Below are 23,133 nucleotides of genomic sequence, written 5' to 3'. Positions count from 1 at the left end.
TTCCATTCAGTAGCCACACCGAATTTCCAGCCTCAATCAATGGCTTTCTTGTGTCCTTTGCACATGTTGTGAAAACTCCATAAAACGTATAAATTTAGTAATGCCTCACCTGACTGATACGTATTCCTCCAACTTCCTTCAACTAGAAATGGGAAATCAAAAATGGCCAGAAGAGGTATCAAATTACATTCTCTGAAGCTTGAAAGAACCACTCAGGGAGGCATAGCTTAAACTCAGAAAATTCTAAATTCTACTGCAGAATTTAGGTAGAAACCTAAGGCAATTGCTATGCAGATTTCTAGAACTCTTCTCTCTGCAGCTGTGTCCTATATTCTGCCCCACAAATTTTAACTACCCTCCTCAAACTCCAGTGTCTGTCTTTTAACTCATTGAGACTGCTCTTCTCTGCTTGTTCCTTTCTCCCTCTGTCATGATCCAGAGTGCCTCCACACAAAGTCAGGCTGGTCTTAGGCTCATCTAATTTCTTCCCTTATTTTGGGGATCACAGTTCTACGTTGCCTGTCATCCAATGTCTGAAAGCAGTTGACTCATATATATAATATTTTGTTGTCATTTCAACAATCTTCACACCATCTTCACCAACCAGGAGTAAATTCCATCTTAAGAAGCCACTTTCTTTGCTCATCCATAAGAAGCAGCTCCTCCTCTGTTCAAGTTTTATCATGAGATCGCAGCAATCCAGTCACATCTTCAGGCTCCACTTCTAGTTCTCTTGCTGTTTTCACCACAGTTGCAGTTACTTCCTCCCCTGAAGTCTTGAACCCTTCAAAGTCATCCATGAGGGTTGGAATGAACTTCTTCCAAACTCTTGTTAGTGTTGATATTTTGGCCTCTTCCCATGAATCACAAATGTTTTTTTATATATATAAATTTATTTATTTTTTGGCTGCATTGGGTCTTCGTTGCTGCGCGCAGGCTTTCTCCAGTTGCGGTGAGTGGGGGCCACTCTGTTGCGGTGTGCAGGCTTCTCATTGCAGTTGGCTTCTCTGTTGCGGAGCACAGGCTCTAGGCTCACGGGCTTCGGTAGTTGTGGTTTGTGGGCTCTAGAGCACAGGCTCAGTAGTTGTGGCGCACGAGCTTAGTTGCTCCATGGCATGTGGGATCTTACCGGACCAGGGCTTGAACCCACGTCCCCTGCATTGGCAGGCGGACTCTTAACCACAGCACCACCAGGTAAGTCCCACAAATGTTCTTAATGGCGTCTAGATTGGTGAATCCTTTCCAGAAGGATACCAACTTATTTTGCCCAGATCCGTCAGAGGAATCACTATCTGTTAAGACTTGTTGAAATTACTCCTTGATCTGTGGTCTGGAGAATGGATGTTGTGTTAGCAGACATGAAAACAATATTAACTTTTCGCACATCTCCATCAGAGATCTTGGGTGCCCAGGTGCATTGTCAGTGAGCAGTAGTATTTTGAAAGGAATCTTTTTCTGAGCAGTAGGTCTCAAAACATTCAGTAGACCATTGTAAACAGATGTGCTATCATCCAGGCTTTGTTCTGTTTTTAGAGCACAGGCAAAGTAGATTTAGCATAATTGTTAAGGGCCCTAGGATTTGCAGAATGGTAGATGAGCATGTCTTCAACTGCATTATCCCCTAACAAGAGAGTTAGTCCTTTGAAGCTTTGAAGCCAGGCATTGGCTCCTCCTCTAGCATCTTCCTCCAACATAAGGCTGTTCTTTCTACATTGAAAGTCTTGTTCAGCGTAGCCACCCTCATTATCTTAGCTAGACTTCTGGATAACTTGCTGCAGCTTCTATGTCAGCAGTTGCTGCTTCACCTTGCACTCTTACAGAGACGGCTACTTTTCTTAAACCTCATGAACCAACCTCTGCTAGATTCAAACTTTTCTTTAGCTTTCTCACCTCTCTCAATCTTCGTAGAATTGAAGAGAGTTAGAGCCTTGCTGTTGATTAGGCTTTGGTTTGAGGGAATGTGGCTGCTTTGATCTTCTATCAAGACCAGTAAACTCTCCTTAGCAGTGAGACTGTTTCACGCATTCATTGGAGTAGCACTTTTAATTTCCTTCAAGAACTTTATCTTGGGGCTTCCCTGGTGGCGCAGTGGTTGAGAGTCCGCCTGCCAATGCAGGGGACGTGGATTCGAGCCCTGGTCCGGGAAGATCCCACATGCTGCGGAGCAACTAAGCCCGTGCGCCACAACTACTGAGCCTGCGCTCTAGAGCCCTCGAGCCACAACTACTGAAGCCCATGAGCCTAGAGCCCGTGCTCTACAACAAGAGAAGCCACTGCAATGAGAAGCCCGCGCACTGCAACGAACAGTAGCCCCCGCTCGCCGTAACTAAAGAAAGCCCGTGCGCAGCAACGAAGACCCAACGCAGCCAAAACTTAATTTTAAAAATTAAAAAAAAAAAGCCCTCCCATTGAATACACTCATGTGTTAAGTAATTTATTTTAAAAAAGAACTTTACATTCACAACTTGGCTAACTGGCGCTGGAGGCCTAGCTTTCAGCCTCTTGGTTTTTGACATGCCTTATTCACTAAGCTTAATCATTTCTAGCTTTTGATTTAAAGTGAGACATGTGACTCTTCCTTTCACTTGAACACTTAGAGGCAGGCCATTTTAGGCTTATTAATTGCCCTCATTTCAATATTGTGTTTCAGAGAATAGGTTAGGCCCAAGGAGAAGGGAAAGAGAGGGGAATGGCCCATCAGTGGAGCATTTATCAGTTCAGTTATTGAACTCATTTATCAGTTCACCATCTTTTATGGGCATGGTTTGTGGTGCTCTAAAACAATTAGAACAGAAACATAAAGATCACTGATCACAGATCTCTATAACAAATATAATAATAATGAAAAAGTTTGAAGTATTTCGCGGCTTACCAAAATGTGACACAGAGACATGAAGTGAGCAAATGCTTTTGGAAAATGGTGGCAGTAGACTTGTTTGATGCAGTTTTGCTACAAACCTTCAATTTGTATAAAACCCATCTGTGAAGTGTGTTAAAGCTAAGCGCAATGAAAGGAGGTATGCCCGCACTATTGAATCTCTCAAGATTAACTGATTGAGGTCACCTGAATTTATCAGACTACTTTAGTGATAATTTAACTTTTAAGAATCTATTTCCTAGGAACTAATTAGGGTGACCAGATGTTCCCAGTTTACCCAGACTGGTTTTCTGAGACATGGGAAATGCTAAAACAAAGAAAGTTGTAGGCAAACTAGGATGAGTTGGTCACATTAACCTTAATGCGGGAATCCTTCAGAAATTTCAAGACTTTGAAATTGCATATTTCTTTCAAACATAGAAATAAATTTAGGGTAAAGGCAACAAAGGATTTGGCTACAAATCCAGTATTTTAATGTTTCTCAACTGGTAAACCTGTATAATACTTTTCATGTTAACCTGTAAAAATGTGAAATATATACTTGGTGGTTATTTTTAATACTATAGTAATTTTAACTTAAATAATTGAAAATTTTAGCTCTTTTTAAAATAACAGGAAGCATAAGAGGCTTAGGTTAACCTGCTGACCTAAGCAAAATCTAAGTTTTAGGGCATTAGTAGTTGTTCTAAGCATTTCCAAATTAACCTAGTATTCTAATGATACCTGCCAATGGCTTCAGAATTTTATTAGGAAATAAAGTAAATTTATCTGTGCAACTGCAAAATCTGAAAAATATCAAATTACAAAAAAACACATGGCATAATGTTTAGTATTAAAATAATGATATAAAGTTGCCTGAATTTTCTACAGAACAAATCAGAGTATTCTGTAGACAAAGCAACACATTTTGTTAAAAGCTGTTTTAGGCCTCAATTGAGTAGTAATAAAGAATATGTAAAAGGAAACTTAAATACTATCTAGTTCAGTTGGCTTAAGCTTTTGGGGACTGAGAGCCTCCTTTGAGAGTGTGAACGTTACGGACTCTCTCCAGCAAAGGGCATGTACACAAAGTTTTTTACTTAAAATTTCAGGTAGTTCACAGACTCTTGGAGCCTGTACTTCAGTTTAAGAATGGCTGATTTGATTCAATCACTGAAAATATAGTATATTTGTATGATTTTCTCATTTTCTACTTTAATACTTTGGAAGAATTAGACCCCTGTCATCAAGTTTATTGCTTTCTGATTATAACGTTAAATCTATAAGATAACATGCATCTTGGGTGTCTCACAAAGAATAGTAATTTGCTCCTATTTTTTTTTTTTTTTGGCCATGCCGGGCAGCATGTGGGATCTTAGTTCCCTGACCAGGGATTGAACCCATGCCCCCTGCAGTGGAAGCACAGATTCTTAACCACTGAACCACCAGGGAAGTGCTCCTATTATATTAGCAACTTCTCTGTACCTTGTGCTGCTGAGGAGTGCCTCAGTCCCTTGGTTTGTAGCCACCTGCCACTTTCACTGCTTCTAATAAATTGACAAGAGGCTCTAGCATTATAGTTCCCATTCTTTTCTTCAGTTGAGACTTGACCATAGCTGCTACTGGCATTGCAGTGGAGCAAAGGAAATCTCCACTCCTACTGCCAGTTCCTTACAAAAAGGCAGAAAGGGGTTCTAATTCATCCCTTTTCATTCCACACCAAGGCCACTCTTCTAATCTTGATTTGTCCAGTCCTCACCTCCAGAATCCTAACATTTCCATCACCAGCAACTGTGATGAAATATCCTTGAAAGTCCTAGATTGTAAATCTCATTTTAGTCTTTTGCATAAGCAGAGACCCATTGGTCTCTTTTAAAAACTGTCAGCAGTTACTACTTGGAATGCACAGTACAGTGGGGAATATAATGGTTACTAAGACCCAATGCCTATACTATAAAATTACTGTCCAGTAGGCAAGCCAGATATGTGCACAAATGGGAAGGACAGAGCAGAAATACAGAACCACCTCTTCTTTAGATTCTAAATTAGAATCTCTTATTTTATTTTTATACATCTTTATTGGAGTATAACTGCCTCACAATGCTGCGTTAGTTTCTGTTGTACAACAAAGCGAATCAGCCATATGCATACACATGTCCCCATATCCCCTCCCTCTTGCGTCTCCCTCCCACCCTCCCTATCCCACCCCTCTAGGTCGTTGCAAAGCATGGAGCTGATCTCCCTGTGCTGTGCCGCTGCTTCCCACCAACTATCTATTTTGCATGTGGTAGTGTATATATGTCCATGCCACTCTCTCACTTCGTCCCAGCTCCCCACTCGCCCCCCCCGCCCCCTCACCCCGTCCTCAAGTACATTCTCTATGTCTGTGTCTTTATTCCTGCCCTGCCACCAGGTTCATCAGTACCACTTTTTTTTAATTCCATATATATGCATTAGCATACAGTATTTGTTTTTCTCTTCCTGACTTACTTCACTCTGTATGACAGAGGTCCATCCACCTCACTACAAATAACTCAATTTCATTTCTTTTTATGGCTGAGTAATATTCCATTGTACATATATGCCGCATCTTCTTTATCCATTCATCTGTCGATGGGACATTTAGGTTGCTTCCGTGTCCTGGCTATTGTAAATAGTGCTGCAGTGAACATTGTGGTGCATGTTTCTTTTTGAATTATGGTTTTCTCAGGGCATATGCCATTGTTCTAAATTAGAATCTCTTTTAAATGTATAAAAGCTATGCATTGGTTGGTCCTGGTGGAGGAAACTTCTTAAATCCCATTTGAGGAGTAGAATTAGGATTTGTCTTCCCTTGACCTAGAAAATTGGTTAAGACAAGTGGTAAGCAGAATAATGGCTCCTCAAAGATGTCCACATGCTAATTCCCAGAGCCTGTGAATGCATATCTTACATGGCAAAAGGGACTCTGCAGATGTAATTCAAGTTAAGGACCTTGAGATGGGGAAATTATCCTGGATTATCCAAGTGGGCTCAATCTAATCATGAGTCCCTAAAAGTGGAAGGGAGGGGGCAGAAGAGTTGGCTCAGAGAGATAAGACTGAAGACGAGGCAGAAGAAATTAAAAGCAGAAAAAGGACTCAGTCCATTGTTGCTGGCTTTGAAGATGGAGGAAGGAGGACGTAACCCAAATGCAGTTGGTCACCAGAAGCTGGGAACAGCCCTCAGCTGACAACCATCAAGAAAACAGTCCTACAACTGCAAGGAACTGAATTCTGCCAACAACCCAAATGAGCAAGGAAACAAATCCTCCCCTAAAGCCTCCAGAAAGAAACAAACCCCTGTCAACACTGATTTTTAGGCTGGTGGGACCCATGCCAAAACTGCAACCTACAGAACTGTTTGATGATAAATTGGTGATGTTTAAACCTCTAAATTTGTGGTAGTTCGTTATGATGGAGAGAAAAATATAAGGGTGGGAGGGTGAAGGAGGGAGAAAAATAACTTTATCAAAGTTCAGATTTCTTAGAAAATCTTAAAAATGCTTTGTGCATGCTTTAGAGATATGAGAATAGGAGAAAAAAAACAAAAAAACAAAAAAAACCCTGTATTCTGAATGGGCCTGGGGAAAAAAGTAATTGGTTGGAAACCAATGGCAGCAACAGAAAGGAGGCAAGTAACCAATGAATGAGAAGTTTGCTCATGTGGGGCTGTTGCTTTCTGCTTACTCAAAAGAGCCTATCTTTGTCCATCACATACTCTTCCTAAAGCCAAAAACAGGGAAGTAGAGGAAGAGGATTGTGAAGGAAAATCCCCACTTTTACAGCTTATCAAATTCATTATAGGGAGATTGTTCTTGTTAAGGCCTCCTCCCTGGAATTATATGTCACCTGGCTAAGAAGACCTTGTGTTTAAAAAAAAAAAAAGCTATTCAACGAAACACTGAAGAACAGCTACTATACTTTATTCAACTCTCAGCCTCAAGAGATTCTCTATAGCAACACAGGGTCACCTTTGCTAAGTTACAGATAACACAAAGTATTGAATAAAAGTCAAATTGTGGAAGGAAAGATTAGGGGCTGAAGCCTGAGTGCTTATTTCCTTTTACATCCTAAAGTCAATGTAAGCTAAGCTTTGTGAAAAAGACCAGTTTCTTACAAAACAAACACCCTATTTTAGAGGACACATGGCCATCCAATTTAAAGATTATATTTCCTAGCTTCATTTGCAGTTAGATGTAGCCATGTGATCAGATTCTAGCTGGAGAGAGGCATGAAACTTGAAATAATGTGTGTGACTTTGAGGGAGAAATACATTTCTTTGTTTTTTGCCTCTCTTATTTTGAATTTTCTTGTTTCCTATAGTTAAGCCTGAACATAGTGCTATCTTATCTTATTCCAGTTACCTGCACAGATAAATGGGAATGAATCAGATATTGGCCATAAACTTTTTTTTTTTTTTTCAATTCTCTACATAAAACACCTAAAGCTTCTTATTGGACTAAGACTACATAAAACAATATTTAAAACCACATTTGTTGGGGCTTCCCTGGTGGCGCAGTGGTTGAGAATCTGCCTGCCAATGCAGGGGACACGGGTTCAAGCCCTGGTCTGGGAAGATCCCACATGCTGCGGAGCAGCTAGGCCCGTGAGCCACAACTACTGAGCCTGCGCGTCTGGAGCCTGTGCTCCGCAACAAGAAAGGCCGCGACAGTGAGAGGCCCGCACACCGCGATGAAGAGTGGCCCCCACTCGCCACAACTAGAGAAAGCCCTTGCACAGAAACGAAGACCCAACACAGCCATAAATAAATTAATTAATTAATTTAAAAAAAAAAACACACATTTGTTTTTGGAATTAGTGATGATGGTGTTACCATATACTAAAAATATACTAAATACCACTGAATTATATACTTTAAAAGTGTGAATTTTATGATATGTGAATTATATCTCAAACTTATTTAAAAAAACATGTTAAAATGAATCATTCAGTGAGAGCATTAAATATTTAAATTTTTAAATTAAGTTTCAAATTTAATTAAAACTACCATTTCTGTGGGATACAAGAATTATTTATTAAATATCTGAAACATAAAACTTTAACATAGATCCAGATGCTTTAACTTGTTACTATTCTGATATCCCCCTTTAAGTTTGCTTCTATTTTATTATTATTCATTTCCAGATTCAGATTTTGCATTACTTTGGAGAGCATATTATCATCTTTTTTATCTCCTGAAGCAGCCCCTTTGCTGAAGGCTTCTTCTGATACAATAAAAAACTGTTCAGTTGGTTGAAGAATGCTTACTCCATAGCCATTGTTGTTGTAAATATGATTATTGGTCATCTTCAACTTGGGTGCTGGAAGAACCTGTTAAATTATTCAAGGAAATTAGTTTTTCAATTTCTATAAAAATAAAATATAAACTAATGAACATCTCATAAACTCTAGAACTTATTCTTGAGTTTACACATTTCTTTAGAACAACTGAATCTCTCAGTTTTGAACAAGTATTATTTTCCTCACACTGGATTAATGTAATACTAACTACAAAAAGTTTTAATATTAAATGGAGTTTTCGGGTTTCCCTGGTGGCGCAGTGGTTGAGAATCTGCCTGCTAATGCAGGGGACACGGGTTTGAGCCCTGGTCTGGGAAGATACCACATGCCACGGAGCAACTAGGCCCGTGAGCCACAACTACTGAGCCTGCGCGTCTGGAGCCTGTGCTCCACAACAAGAGAGGCCGCGATAGTGAGAGGCCCACGCACCACGATGAAGAGTGGCCCCCACTTGCCACAATTAGAGAAAGCCCTTGCACAGAAACGAAGACCCAACACAGCCATAAATAAATTAATTAATTTTTAAAAAATTTTTAAAAAATGGAGTTTTCAATTTTATCCATTATTGATAAAGACAACTGATTCTAGATGGGGATAAAGCAATATCCCATGAAGCTGACTTTTAATATAACATGATAAATATGAAAATAATTTCAGATAATGAAAATGCTAAAGATGAAAATAATTTAATGATATGTAAATTAGTGTTCTAGGGAAAACTTCATTAACTATACGAGTCTAGAGAGGGACCTAGAAAGGTAGAATTTATAGAAGTAGAAAGGAATGGGAAGGCATTTCACTTATAAATTATTGCTATTAATGTTTTAATTGGTTAGCTTAAATTATTTTACAAAGTTTGAAAGTAAGACTTAAAATATTTAATATATTTATCCTCTTAATTTGCTTTACCTTGGAAAATGTATTACAAGTCTGCTCAATGAAAGAACATTTATAAGAGAACTTCCCTACTTTCTCATATTCAAAGTTATTTACTAAGAATTTAAGTTGAAATTATTAAATAAGACTAAACTTGTTTCCTATCAACCATCATTTAAACCATATTTTAATTACTTGTACCATACTTTTCCAAATCAACAATAACATTTAGACTAAAATTTAAGACTGAAGTTATCTTTCTAATAATTATTTATAATTCTTACAATAATTCTATGTTAAAAAATATGAAAATACCTTCATATTAACTCCACCTAAGGTGCTTTTTGAACTGTCAGTTGTTCTGAGGTTATTACAGTGATGAATTTCATTCCTTTCCAAAATAGCTATGCTTCCAGGATACAGTTCAACACCAGCACCCTGTAAATTAAAAGCAAATAAAACAATCTATAAAACACATGCACCTCTCCAAAATTTTCTTTAGATTTGAAAACTGTAATTCTATATTAGCAATCTAAACACACTAAGTTATATGAAAATACGTGATAGTGCAAACAACAATTTTGTGGAGATAATGTTTAAAACAAACTGTGTCAGAGAATCATTAGGCCTAGAAGGAAGGTTGAAGTCATATGGCGTATAACATTGCTCTCCTACCCAAATCAAGTCTTAGAAGGGAGTCAAAGATCTCTTTAAGCAATTATTTTCAATAGTTATAAAAATTCATTTATATATACTCTAAATCCCTCATAATTCTGCTTAAGTATTTCCTCATTTTAGTGGGAACTAAGAAAAAGTCATTCTATAAAAAGGTCTTATTTTTCTGCTTCCTTTAATCTTTTTTTCATTCAATTTTCTAGTCCTTTAATGGTCTTTGTGATTGTTATCTTTAGACTCAAGCTGTCAGAACTAATCACAATACTTTACAGCAATGTCTGATAGCTTATAAGTACTTATATCTTTTTAAGTAAACCATCAAGTAACTGACTCATGATCTGTTTTACAGCCACTGATTCCTAGATTTTTTAAAAAATCACACATAAACCAAAACTAGTAATTTCTTACTTTGGACTTAGGCAGTTTACTTTTCCTAAGTGTACTAAGTGTATAATGACACACTTACACTTGTCCTCATTTTATTTACTTTTATCAGTTTCTAAGTTTAATTATAATTCAATTCAAAGACAAAATAATTGTTACCCTTTGTTTCCAAATTAAGATCACTCAAAGTTATCAATAGCCAAATAAACCCATAAGTTTTATAAAATAAAATACCTGGGCACCAGTTATTTCACTGTCTGTAATTGTCAAAGCAGCTCCTGTAAGAACACACACTCCTGTTCCTTCACATTTTAATACACAGTTTTCTAGGGTCATGTGACCAGACTCCACCACCACAATACCATCAACTGTCCCTTGTTGTATCAAAGATAGATGCATTAATTTCACATTATCAGCTTTGGACACCACAAAACTGTCATAAGAAGGTTCAGAAGTAATCATAATTTCCTCTCTCTTTCCAATTCCTGATGTATAAAGACAAAAATACATAATTAAATCAGTACTCCCAAAGCTTAAAGCCCTTTAGTCATTCAATAATACTTGCTCTTACTAAGTTTTTCTTTTCACACATTTTTAATAAGTAACATCGGTAATTATTCAGTCAACTAATTAGATACTTAACTATAATGTAGTCTTTTGTCCTTATTTGATGCCATGATGCAAGAATCTGGGTTTATAATCAATCTAAATGTACCTATGGTACTTATTCAACATACTCCTTCCACTTTATATTTCCCTATATTATATAGTGAGCAGTCATCTACAAAATGTGTAAGATACAAAAAGTATCTTACCAAAACCTGGTTTCAAAACCATTATAAATTACCATAACGAAAAAGACAGGCAGAGACTTGAATTAGGTTACAAGATTAATGTAATCATATCCATAATTTTGTTCTAGAGTAGTCTGAGCAATCATCTAAACTTAACATCAGTCCAAAAATAAGGGGTTGGATCTTTAAGAAGACTACCAATTTTTAAAATTACAAATATGATCCTTATTACACATATAGTTCAGCAAAATATAACTGATTACAGTCATCAAAATCTAGTAAAAATTTTGCTCAATTTTTGAATTGATAGCAAAGTTTAAGTCATCTGTCTTTTCTTTTGGCTAGACAAGGGGAATAACCTTACTTTAATGTAAAAGGGCAAAATTAAAGTCACTAAATATGTTCAGAACCTAAAAGAAATTTAGTAAACTCTGCTTTTTACTTCTATTTTAGTGAGTTTGCATGTGAATTAAACTTTTTGAGAAAATGCTGAGGATATTTTAATATAGCCTCACATTTAGGTTTTCCTACTAGAGTGCTATGAAGTGCTATGGAGACAGAGGAGAAAAAAGTAGTTTAGATAAAAATATAGAGCTAATAGAAGATATTGTGAACTGATTTTTTTTTCTGGTTTTGATTATTTATTTAGAATCTCTGCTTGCAGTGCTACATTATCATGGGGAAAAAGTGTTCTCATTGATTGATTTGCTCTGGTACAGTATGTCCAAACGAGGTCACCTGTACAGATAATATACTACTGAACAGGTGAGAAAATCTTAATTGTAAAAGGCACATAAGGGATTTTCGTGAAACATAAAACCCTGTTCTAATTTCTAGTAATCTGATTAACCATGTTTATAATATACAGTTTGTCCAGCATACATTGCTGTTAAAAAATTGCAAAGGATGCCTTGCTAACCCTTTATAACGATGTCATCAGTCAATAAAGCAAGATTTACAGCTTGATATTCTCCTGGAAAAATAACTACTGTATCTCCACTATAACAACTATCCAAAGCCAAATCCAAATCATCATGCTGTTGGAGAAGTGTGTCTGAAGATAAGTCCTTTACCTGAAAAAAAGAAATAAAACAATAGGTCAAACTGAAACAGGTCATTTTAATCAGTTAACTCATTGGTAACATGTGCTTTTCCCAAAGACTTACTTTTTATAGGTAGTGCTCTGTAAATACTGTATGTATTTATGTTCATTAAATGCTCAAAGTATCAGTCCGTCAATTAAGGAATGATGAAAAGGGATTTTCTCATTACAATTATATTCACTAGTGAATGATTACAATCACTAGTAATTTTACAGCTATTAAATACAGCCAGAAGTCATATTTTGACCTTTACATATTACCTCCTAAGCCTCACAACAGTTCTTTGAGGTAAAGTATTATTATACCCTTGTAATGTTAAGAAATTGAAACTCGGTGAGAGTAAATGATTTGCCCATGGACACGGAGTTAGTGGGTGGTGAAGCTAAGTTTTAGATCTAGGTCTTGATGACACCAACCAGATCTCTTTCCTACTGGAAACTACTACTTTGTTTTAACTCAAACTGACCCTAAAATTTTGGTAAACCAACAAAAATTTATATATTAAAGATTCTAGAACTAAAATTAAAAAATTACCAGAAATTTGCACTGGGAGTAGGAAAGGGGAGAGAACTTCATTATTAGTGCCATGAAGAATGAGGAACTTTAAAAATAAAATCTGGTAACTAAAAATATACTCTGAAAAAATGCCTATTCTTTTATCCCAATAGAAATGGCATCATCATTCATATATTTTTTTCTTATTATTATAAGAGGCACTTATTATAAAAAACAGAAAATGAAGCAAAGCATAACAAGAATGGAAATTTTAACCTAAATAAAATATATTTATATAGATATTTTCTTCTTGTCTTTTTCCCATGTGTATATTCATTTATTCATAATACCAATGTATCATACCATAGATGCATATGGTTTTGAATCCTGATTTTTCTCATTACATTATATCACATTTCCCCATGTCTTTAAATATTTTTTCAAAGCCTAAATTTTTTTTTTTAATTGGGGGTATAGTTGTTTTACAATGTTGTGTTAGTTTCTACTGTACAGCGAAGTGAGGTGGAGTTCCCTGTGCCACATAGCAGGTTCTCATTAGTTATCTATTTTATACATATTAGTGTATATATGTCAATCCCAATCTCCCAGTTCATCCCACCCACCCCCTTCCCCCCTTGGTGTCCATATGTTTGTTCTCTACGTCTGTGTCTCCAAAGCCTAATTTTTATGAGTTACATAATAATACATCATACAGATGTGTCATAATTTATATTATGATCTTCTTACCCTCATTTAGATAGCTTACAATTTTTTTCAATATTACAAAAATAATACCACAAATAAATCATTATGCACATCTCTAGTTATTTCTTTGGGATAAACTAGATTGAGAATTACTAAGTCAAAAGGTATAAAACATTTTAAGCCTCTTGGATACATATTGCTAAACCACCCTCCAAGAAAGTTTAACCAATTGAAATTTGGTCTGAGAACTCACTTTTCTGCAAGCTCATCATGGGGTATCTTTTAAATGTATAAAAATATTTGCCATTTTAATAGGCTCACTGCTTCATTTTAATTTTCTTTGATAAGCAGGAGTGAACATTTTTTTCCAGATATAGATATGAAACTCTTATAATCCTCACTAAATCAGCAAACCAATACAGTCATTTGTGCTTGTATTACATCTTACATACTCTAAGTACTTCTGTAGCAGACAGTACAAAGACTACCTCTGTAAATACTTTGGAAGAACTCTAGAATACATCTCATTTATACATATATATATATATATATATATATATATATATATATATAAATTTTTTTTGGCCATGCCATGTGTGCGGCTTGCGGGATATTTGTTCCCTGACCAGGGATCGAACCCATGCCCCCTGCAGTGGAAGCACAGAGTCCTAACCACTGGACTGCCAGGGAATTCCCATCATTTATATTTGCCTTATTCACTGAAACAGGAAACACGAGAAAAATGTTTGATGGGGGAAGATAATGAGTTTAATTTTGGTGCCAGTTAAACTGAGGTACCAGTGGAGTCACTCAGAGATATCCAGTAGACCATCTATATAAGGATCTAGAATACAGGACTGAAATCTGACAAGGTATAAAGATCCTAGAATTGGTTACTTGTATGATAATTCAAGCATGGGAATGGGTGAGATCAGCTATAAGAATGTATAAAAAGGAAAAGGTAGCACCCTTGTACAGAACACTGAGGAATAACATTTAAAGGACAGGCAAAAACAAGATGTTACAAAGAAAACTGAGGAGTGGCCAAAGAGGTGGTAAGAAAATCAGATCAAGATGTCATAAAAGGAGGAAGTAGTTGATCATGTCAAATGCTGCTGAAAGATTAAAAGAGATGGTAATTCCTACTACATTTTGCCACAGCTTGGTCCCACATGACCACAAGAGCATTTTCACTGGTATTCTGGAGGCAGAAACCAGATCACAGTGAGTAGAGGCATGAATGGGAAAGAAGGAAAGACAAGTGCAGCCAAATATTTCAAGAAGTTTGGCTCTGCAAGGGAAGAGACAAAGATGTGGTATTTAGGGTAGATATTGTTTTGTTATTTAAGATAAAACAGAATTGAGCATCTCTCAATGCATTCAGGAAGGACAGAGCAGAGAGAAAGATACAAGAAAGAGGTGACATCCTGGAAATAGTGGAGTAAAGAGCTCCAAGAATTAGTTCTTCTTCTAAAGCAAACAAATTGGCAAAAATTGACAGAATCAATGTTTTCTGTAACTCTGAAATCTAATTAAACATAGCAGCCAAGGAAGTGCTAGATGAAGAGGTTGTTAAAATTCAGTAAGAAAGTGTTCTGGTGTTTTTACTTACTTGCCTAACCATACCCCATTCTCCAGACTGGCAGCAGTTGAGTGAATAGCAACAGCCCATATTTCTGATGTGGCTTGCTGGCACTGGGATGGGTGAGGGGTGGGGGAAATAGGGACCTTATTCTCAAAAAATTGTGACTGTGCATTTTGACCTGTCTGATGATCAGTATCTCAGGAGAGGGACTGGCAAAGAAACTGACCTTTGTTTCACCTCCCTCAGGATGGAGCAGCTTTATAAGTAGCATCTGATGAAAGCATTTAAAGACATACTCTACCCAAAGCTACCTGGGACAAAGGATGAAGGAAGGGCAAGGAAAAGCCTACAAATGAGGAGGCTGAGGAGGAAGATTCTTGGGGGAATAAGAGCTACGTTATATACTGGGGAATCTACAGTAAAATGCACAATCTCAGGGATGGATGCATACTCAGAAGAGATCTGTAAAGACCTTAGGCTTGTGCTTCTGGCTGATCACTGGGCCCTGTGCAAGCAGGAGGTGAAAACTAAGGCAGAGTTGTAGGCAGCCTGGCTTAGTTTGAAGGAGTGCCTCAACTCAGAGCTAATCTGCAAAGACAAGGAGTTTTTTGGGTTTTTTTCTTCTTTTTAGCTGCAGGTGTTTAGGGAAATTTCTGTCAGGTCACTGACTAACTGCTGAGATAACAGACTTCAGCAGCCACACACGAAAAAGAATAGAGCCTTTGCAAAAACAGTTTGGAAAATTCACTAAACATATGGACAACTGCAGTCCTAAACAACCAATACAGCAAACCCTGGGGATGGGGTAGAATCCAATTTCCAGAGTTACCACATTATAATATTAAAAATACCCAATTTTCAACAAAAATTATAAGACATACAAAGAAACAGGAAACTATGGCCCATTCACAGGCAAAAAAGAAATTGACAGAAACCATCTCTGAGGAAGTCCAGTAAAGACTTTGGACTTACCAGACAAAACTTTAAATCAACTGTCTTAAATAGCCTCAAAGAGCTCAAGGAAACCATGGATAAATAATTAAAGGAAACCAAGAGAACAACAGATGAATAAATAGAGCATATCCATAAAGGGATAAAACTTATAAAATGGAACCAAATAGAAATTCTATAGCTGTACAGTAAAAGTACAAAAAAGTACAATAGTTGAAATGAAAAACTCACTAGAGAGGTTCAATATCAGATCTGAGCAGGCAGAATAACAAACTTGAAGATAGAACAATTGCAATTATCAAATCTAAGGAGCAGGAAGAAAAATGAACAAAGTTGAAAGGACCAGTGGTATTCCATCAAGAACACCGATATTATAGGAATCCCAGAAGAAGAGAGAAAGAAAAGAGCAGAAAGAATATTTGAAAAAAATAATGGTTGGAAACTTTCCAAATTTGTTGAAAGATGTGAATCAACACATCCAAGAAGCTTAATGGAAGCAGAATAAATACAAAGAGATCCACACCAACATACATTATAATCAAACTGTTGAAAGCCAAAACAGAGAATCTTGAAAGCAGCAAGAGAGAAGCAATTCAATATGAACAAAGGATTAGCAGTAAGATTAACATGATTTCTCATCAGAAACCATGGAAGCCAGAAACCAATGAGATGACATATTTAAAGTGCTGAAAGGGGAAAAAAAAACTATCAACCAAGAATTCTATATCTGGCAAAACTATCCTTCAAAATAAAGAAAAACTTAAGACATTCCCAGATAAACAAAGGCTGGATCTTCCCTGTGCTAAAGGGAGTCCTTCAGACTGAAGGAAAAGAACACTAGATAGTAACTCAAAGCCATATGAAGAAGTAACTCCAGCAAAGGCAGCAAATACATGGGTAAATATAAAGCCAGTACTATTATAATCTTGGTTTGTAACTCCTTTTCTTTGTTTCCTGTACGATTTAAAAGAGCAATGCATAAAACAATTATAAATCCATGTTAATGGGCAGACAATGTATAAAGATGTAATTTGTGACAATAGCAACATAAAGTAGGAATGGAGCTGTAAAAGAGCAGAGTGTTTATGTGCTATTGAAGCTAAGTTGGTATCAATCCAGACTAGACTGTTATAAATTTAGAATGTTAATTGTAATCTCCATGGTAACCACTAAGACGATAACTAAAAATATACGGAAAGGAAATGAGGAGTGAGTCAAACAAAACACTAGAAAAAACTCATCAAATACAAAAGAACATGACATATAGAAATCAAATGGCAAATGGCAGAAGTCCTTTCTTATTAGTAATCACTTCAAATGTAAATGGATTAAGATCACCAATTAAAAGATAGAGATTGGTAGAATGGATAAACATGATCCAATTATATAATGTCTACAAGGGACTCACTTTAGATCCAAAGACACAAATAAATTAATAGTAAAAGGATAGAAAAAGACATTCCATACAAATAGTAACCAGAAGAGAACTGCAGTGACTATACTAATATTAAACAAAATAGACCTTAAGTCAAAAGTTTTTACCAGAGACAAAGAAGGACATTATATATTGACCAAAAAGAATTTATTCATCAAGAAGATATAATAAGCATGTATGCAGGAAACAATGAGGCCCCAGGATATATGAAGCAAACACTGGCAGAGCTGAGGGGAGAACTAGACAGTTCTACAATAATATAATAGTTGAATACTTCCATACTCCATTTGCAATAATGACTAGTACATCTACAGAAGATCAATAAGGAAACAGGATTTGAACAACACTATAATTCAGCTAGACCTAATACACACAGAACTCAACACAGAAGAATACATATTCTTCTTAATTGCACATGGAACATTCTCCAGGATACACCATATGATAAGCTACAAAACAAGTTTCAATAAATGTATCCTCTCTGACCACAATGGAATTGATTTAAAAAAGAATAACAGCAGGAAAAACTGGAAAATTTACAAATATGTGGAAATTAAACAACATTCTTAAACAACAAATGGGTCAAAGGAAACCCAAAGAAAAAATGAGAAAATGCTTTGAGGTGAATGAAAACAAAAACACAACATACCAAAACTTATGGGATGCTCAAAGCAGAGTTTAGAGTGAAATTTATAGTTATAAATGCTTACATTAAAAAAGAAAGATCTTGGGGACGTCATTGTTGGTGCAGTGGTTGGGAATCCACCTGCCATTGCAGGGGACACAGGTTCGAGCCCTGGTCTGGGAAGATCCCACATGCTGCGGACCAACAAGGCCCGTGCACCACAGCTGCTGAGCCTGCGCTCTAGAGCCTGCGAGCCACAACTACTGAGCCCGTGTGCCACAACTACTGAAGCCCTCGTGCCTAGAACCCGTGCTCTGCAACAAGAGAAGCCACCGCAATGAGAAGCCCCCGCACCACAACGAAGAGTAGCCCCCACTCACCACAACTAGAGAAAGCCCGCGCGCAGCAATGAAGACCCAATGCAGCCAAAAATAAAATAAATAAATTTAAAAAAAGAAAGATCTCAAATCAGTAACCTAACTTTATATCTTATGGAACTAGAAAAAGAAGAACAAACTAAATCCAAAGTCACCAGAAGAAAGAAAATAATAAAGATTAGAGCAGAGATAAATGAAATGGAGAACAGAAAAACAATAGAATTAATGAAATCAAAAGTTGATTCTTTGAAATGATCTATGAAATTGACAAACCTTTAGCTAAACTAAGAAAAAAGGGAGAAGGCAAAAAATAACTAACATCAGAAATGAAAGTGGAGACATTACTACTGAACTTCTAGAAATAAAAAGGATTATAAGAGAATATTATGAACAAATGTACACCAACAAATGCTCCAGTCTCATACCAACAAAATGAAGTGTACAAATTTCTAGAAATACACAAATTACCAAAACTGAGTCAAGAAGAAATAGAAAATCTGAACAGACCTAGAACAAGTAAAGAGATTGAATCAGTAATCAAAAACCTCAGAACAAAGAAAAATCTAGGACCAGATGGCTCCATTAGTAACGACTACAAAACATTTAAAGAATTAACACCAATTCTTCTCTCCAATTCTTCCAAAAACAGGAGAGAACAACTCCTAACTCCTTCTATGACGCCAGCATCCTCTGATAACAAAGCCGAAGACACCAGAAGAAAACTACAGACCAATTTCCCTTATGAATATAAATGCAAAAATCCTCAACATATTCTAGCAAGCCAAACCCAACAGTATTTTAGGAGTTATACACCAGGACCAAGTGGGATTTATCCCAGGAATTCAGGGGTAGTTTAACATATAAAAATCAATCAATGCTACATTAATAAAATGAAGGGGGGAAAGAAACTACAGGAGCATCTCAATTGATGTATAAAAAGCATTTGACAAAATCGAATACCTTTTCATTATAAAAACCACTCAAAAATTAGGAATAGAGGGGAACTTCCTCAACACAATAAACGTAATTTACAAAAAGCTCACAGTTAACATCATACTCAAACATAAAAGACTGAAAACTTTCTCCCTGTATTAGTTTCCTAGGGTAACAAAATACCACAAACTTAGTTAGCTAAACAACAGAAATTTATTTTCTCACAGTCTGGAGGCTGCAAATCCTAGATCAAGGTGTCAGTAAGTTTGGTTTCTTTTGAGACCTCTCTCCTTGGCTTGCAGATGGCCACCCTCTTGCTTCCTCTTCACATGGTTGTCCCTCTGTGCATGTGCACCCTGGTATCTCTTTGTGTGTCCAAATGTTGTCTTCTTATAAGGACATCAGGCAGTTTGGGTTAGGACTCACCATAAGGACTTCATTTTAACTTAATCATTTCTTTAAATACCCATCTCCAAATACATGTAGTTATATTTTGAGGTATGGGGATTAAGACTTCAACATATGAATTCTGGAGAGACACAGTTCATCCTGTAACACTTCCCTATGATCAGGAACAAAACAAAGACACCCATTTTTACCACTGCTATTCAACACTGTACTAGCTAGAAGAAGTTCTAGCCTGAGCAACTAGGTAAAAATAAATAAAAGGCATCTAGACTGGAAAGGAAGAAGTAAAACTATTTCTATTTGCAGACAACATGATTCTACATATCATATACATAGAAAATCCCAAAAGAATTCACCAAAAAAGTATGATAGCTAATAAATTCAGCAAAGTTGCAGGACACAAGATCAACACACAAGTCAGTTTTGTTTCTATATACCAGCAATGAACAATCTGAAAAGAAAATTAAGGAAATAATTCTATTTACAAGAGCATCCAAAATAATAAAATATCTAGGAATAATTTTTACATACATATAAGGTGAAAGTCTTTATGTAAAAACTACAAAACTTTGCTGAAAGAAATTAAAGAACGCCTAAGTAAATTGAAAGTCTCCATGTTTATGGATTGGAAGATTTTCATATTGCTAAGATGGCAATACTACCCTAATTGATCTACAGATTCAATATAATTCCTGTCAAAATTCCAATAGCCTTTTTAGCAGAAATGGAAGATCTTATCCTCAAATTTATATGGAATTGCAAGGGACCCTGAATATCCAAGACAGTATTGAAAAAAAAGTTGGAGAACTCACACCTCTGATTTCAAAACTTACTACAAAGCTATAGTAATTGAACTGTGTGATACTGTCACAAGGATAGACACTATCTGAAACAGAACTGAAAGCCCAGAAATAAACCCATACAACCAAGGCCAACTGATTTTCAACAAGGGTGCCAAGACTATTCAGTGGAGGAAAGAACAGTCTCTTAAACAATGGTGTTGGGACAACTGGATATCTACATGCAAAGAAATAGAATTGGACTCCTCACTCACACCATATACAAAAATTAACTCAAAATGGATCAATGACCTAAATATAAGAGCTAAAACTATAAAACTCTTAAAAGAAAACATAAGGTTAAATTTTTATGACCTTGGATTTGGCAATGGATTCTTTGGTATGATACCAAAAGCATGAGTAATAAAAGAAGAAATAGATAAATTGAACTTCACCAAACTTTAAAACTTCTGTGCATCAAAGAACATTATTAAGAAAGTGAAAAGACAACTATGAAATGGGAGAAAACATACATAAACATACATCCAATATGAATCTAGTATCCAGAATATACAAGGAATTCATAATCAATAACAAAAAGACAAACAACCCAATCAAAAATGGGCATAGGACTTGAAGAGATATCTCTCCAAACCAGAGATACAAATGGCCAACAAGCACATGAAAAGACGAAATGAAAATCAAAATTACAATAAGATACCACTTCATATCCACTAGGATGACTGTAATGAAAGAGACAGATAAGTGTTGATAAAGATGTGGAGAAATCAGAACCCTCAAACATTGCTGGTGGGAATGTACAATGGTTCAGCCACTGTGGAAAACAGTTTAGTGGTTCTTTAAAAAGTTAAACATATATGGTTTAACATATGTAGTTGACTGGAAGGATATTTAGCACATTAACTCAATAGAGAATACAGGAGGACTAGGGAGGGGATATGTACAAAAAATTAATAAGTTCAGGTCGAGGAACCACCATGGCAGAGTAGAAGGAGGTGCTCTCACTCCCTCTTGAGAGAACACCAGAATCACAACAAGCTGCTGGACAATCATCGACAGGAAGACACTGGAACTCACCAAAAAAGATACCCCACATACAAAGACAAAGGAGAAGCCACAATGAGATGGTAGGAGGGGCACAATCACAGTAAAATCAAATCCCATAACTGCTGGGTGGGTGACTCACAGACTGGAGAACACTTATACCACAGAAGTCCACCCACTGGAGTGAAGGTTCTGAGCCCCACTTCAGGCTTCCCAACCTGGGGGTCCGGCAACAGGAGGAGGAATTCCTAGAGAATCAGACTTTGAAGCCTAGTGGGAATTGATTGCAGGACTTCGACAGGACTGGGGGAAACAGAGACTCCACTCTTGAAGGACACACACACAGTAGTGTGTGCAGTGGGACCCAGGGGGAAGGAGCAGTGACCCCAGGGGAGACTGAACCAGACCTACCTGCTAGTGTTGGAGGGTCTCCTGCAGAGGCAGGGGGCAGCTGTGGCTCACTGCGGGGACAGGGACACTGGCAGCAGAAGTTCTGGGAAGTACTCCTTGGCGTGAGCCCTCCCAGAGTCTGTCATTAGCTCCACCAAAGAGCTCAGGTAGGCTCCAGTGTTGGGTTGCCTCAGGCCAAACAACCAACAGGGAGGGAACCCAGCCCCACCCATCAACACTCAAGCAGATTAAACTTTTACTGAGCTCTGCCCACCAGAGCAACAGTCAGCTCTACCCACCACCAGTCCTCCCATCAGGAAACTTACACAAGCCTCTTAGATAGCCTCATCCACCAGAGGGCAGACAGCAGAAGCAAGAAGAACTACAGTCCTGCAGCCTGTGGAACAAAAACCACATTCACAGACAGATAGACAAGACGAAAAGGCAGAGGGCTATGTACCAGATGAAGGAACAAGACAAAGCCCCAGAAAAACAACTAAATGAAGCAGAGATAGGCAACCTTCCAGAAAAAGAATTCAGAATAATGATAGTGAAGATGATCCAGGACCTCAGAGAAAGAATGGAGGCAAAGATGGACAAGATGCAAGAAATGTTTAACAAAGACCTAGAAGAATTAAAGAACAAACAAACAGAGATGAACAACACAATAACTGAAATGAAAACTACACTAGAAGGAATCAATAGCAGAATAACTGAGGCAGAAGAACAGATAAGTGAAAGACAGAATGGTGGAATTCACTGCTGCGGAACAGAATAAACAAAAAAGAATGAAAAGAAATGAAGACAGCCTAAGAGACCTCTGGGACAACATTAAACGCAACAACATTCGCATTATAGGGGTCCCAGAAGGGGAAGAGAGAGAGAAAGGACCAGAGAAAATATTTGAAGAGATTATAGTGGAAAACTTCCCTAACATGGGAAAGGAAATAGCCACCCAAGTCCAGGAAGCGCAGAGAGTCCCATACAAGATAAACCCAAGGAGAAACATGCCGAGACACATAGTAATGAAAGTGGCAAAAATTAAAGACAAAGCAAAATTACTGAAAGCAGCAAGGGAAAAACGACAAATAACATACAAGGGAAGTCCCATAAGGTTAACAGCTGATTTCTCAGCAGAAACTCTACAAGCCAGAAGGGAGTGGAATGATATAGTTAAAGTGATGAAAGGGAAGAACCTACAACCAAGATTACTCTACCTGGCAAGGATCTCATTCAGATTCGATGGAGAAATCAAAAGCTTTACAGACAAGCAAAAGCTAAGAGAATTCAGCACCACCAAACCAGCTCTACAACAAATGCTAAAGGAACTTCTCTAAGTGAGAAACACAAGAGAAGAAAAGGACCTACAAAAACA

General features: G+C 37.0%; 1 protein-coding gene across 1 annotated transcript in view; it reads right to left on the bottom strand.

Annotated features, from left to right (window-relative positions):
• Nucleotides 1–1,041: 1,041 nt before the first annotated feature.
• Nucleotides 1,042–23,133, bottom strand: part of SHCBP1L (SHC binding and spindle associated 1 like) — a 70,890-nt gene continuing 48,798 nt past the window's right edge. The window contains exons 8-11 of the mRNA XM_082473106.1: nucleotides 11,827–11,980; nucleotides 10,348–10,598; nucleotides 9,370–9,492; nucleotides 1,042–8,208 (exon numbers count right to left, since the gene is read on the bottom strand). Of these exons, the coding sequence (XP_082329232.1) occupies nucleotides 7,957–8,208; nucleotides 9,370–9,492; nucleotides 10,348–10,598; nucleotides 11,827–11,980 (780 nt within the window). The 3' untranslated portion in view covers nucleotides 1,042–7,956. The remainder of the gene's footprint in view (nucleotides 8,209–9,369; nucleotides 9,493–10,347; nucleotides 10,599–11,826; nucleotides 11,981–23,133) is intronic.

This window comes from Balaenoptera physalus (assembly GCF_965194825.1).
Source record: "Balaenoptera physalus genome assembly, chromosome: 1".
Classification (NCBI taxonomy): Eukaryota; Metazoa; Chordata; class Mammalia; order Artiodactyla; family Balaenopteridae; genus Balaenoptera; species Balaenoptera physalus.
This window is presented reverse-complemented; position numbering and strand designations above follow the sequence as displayed.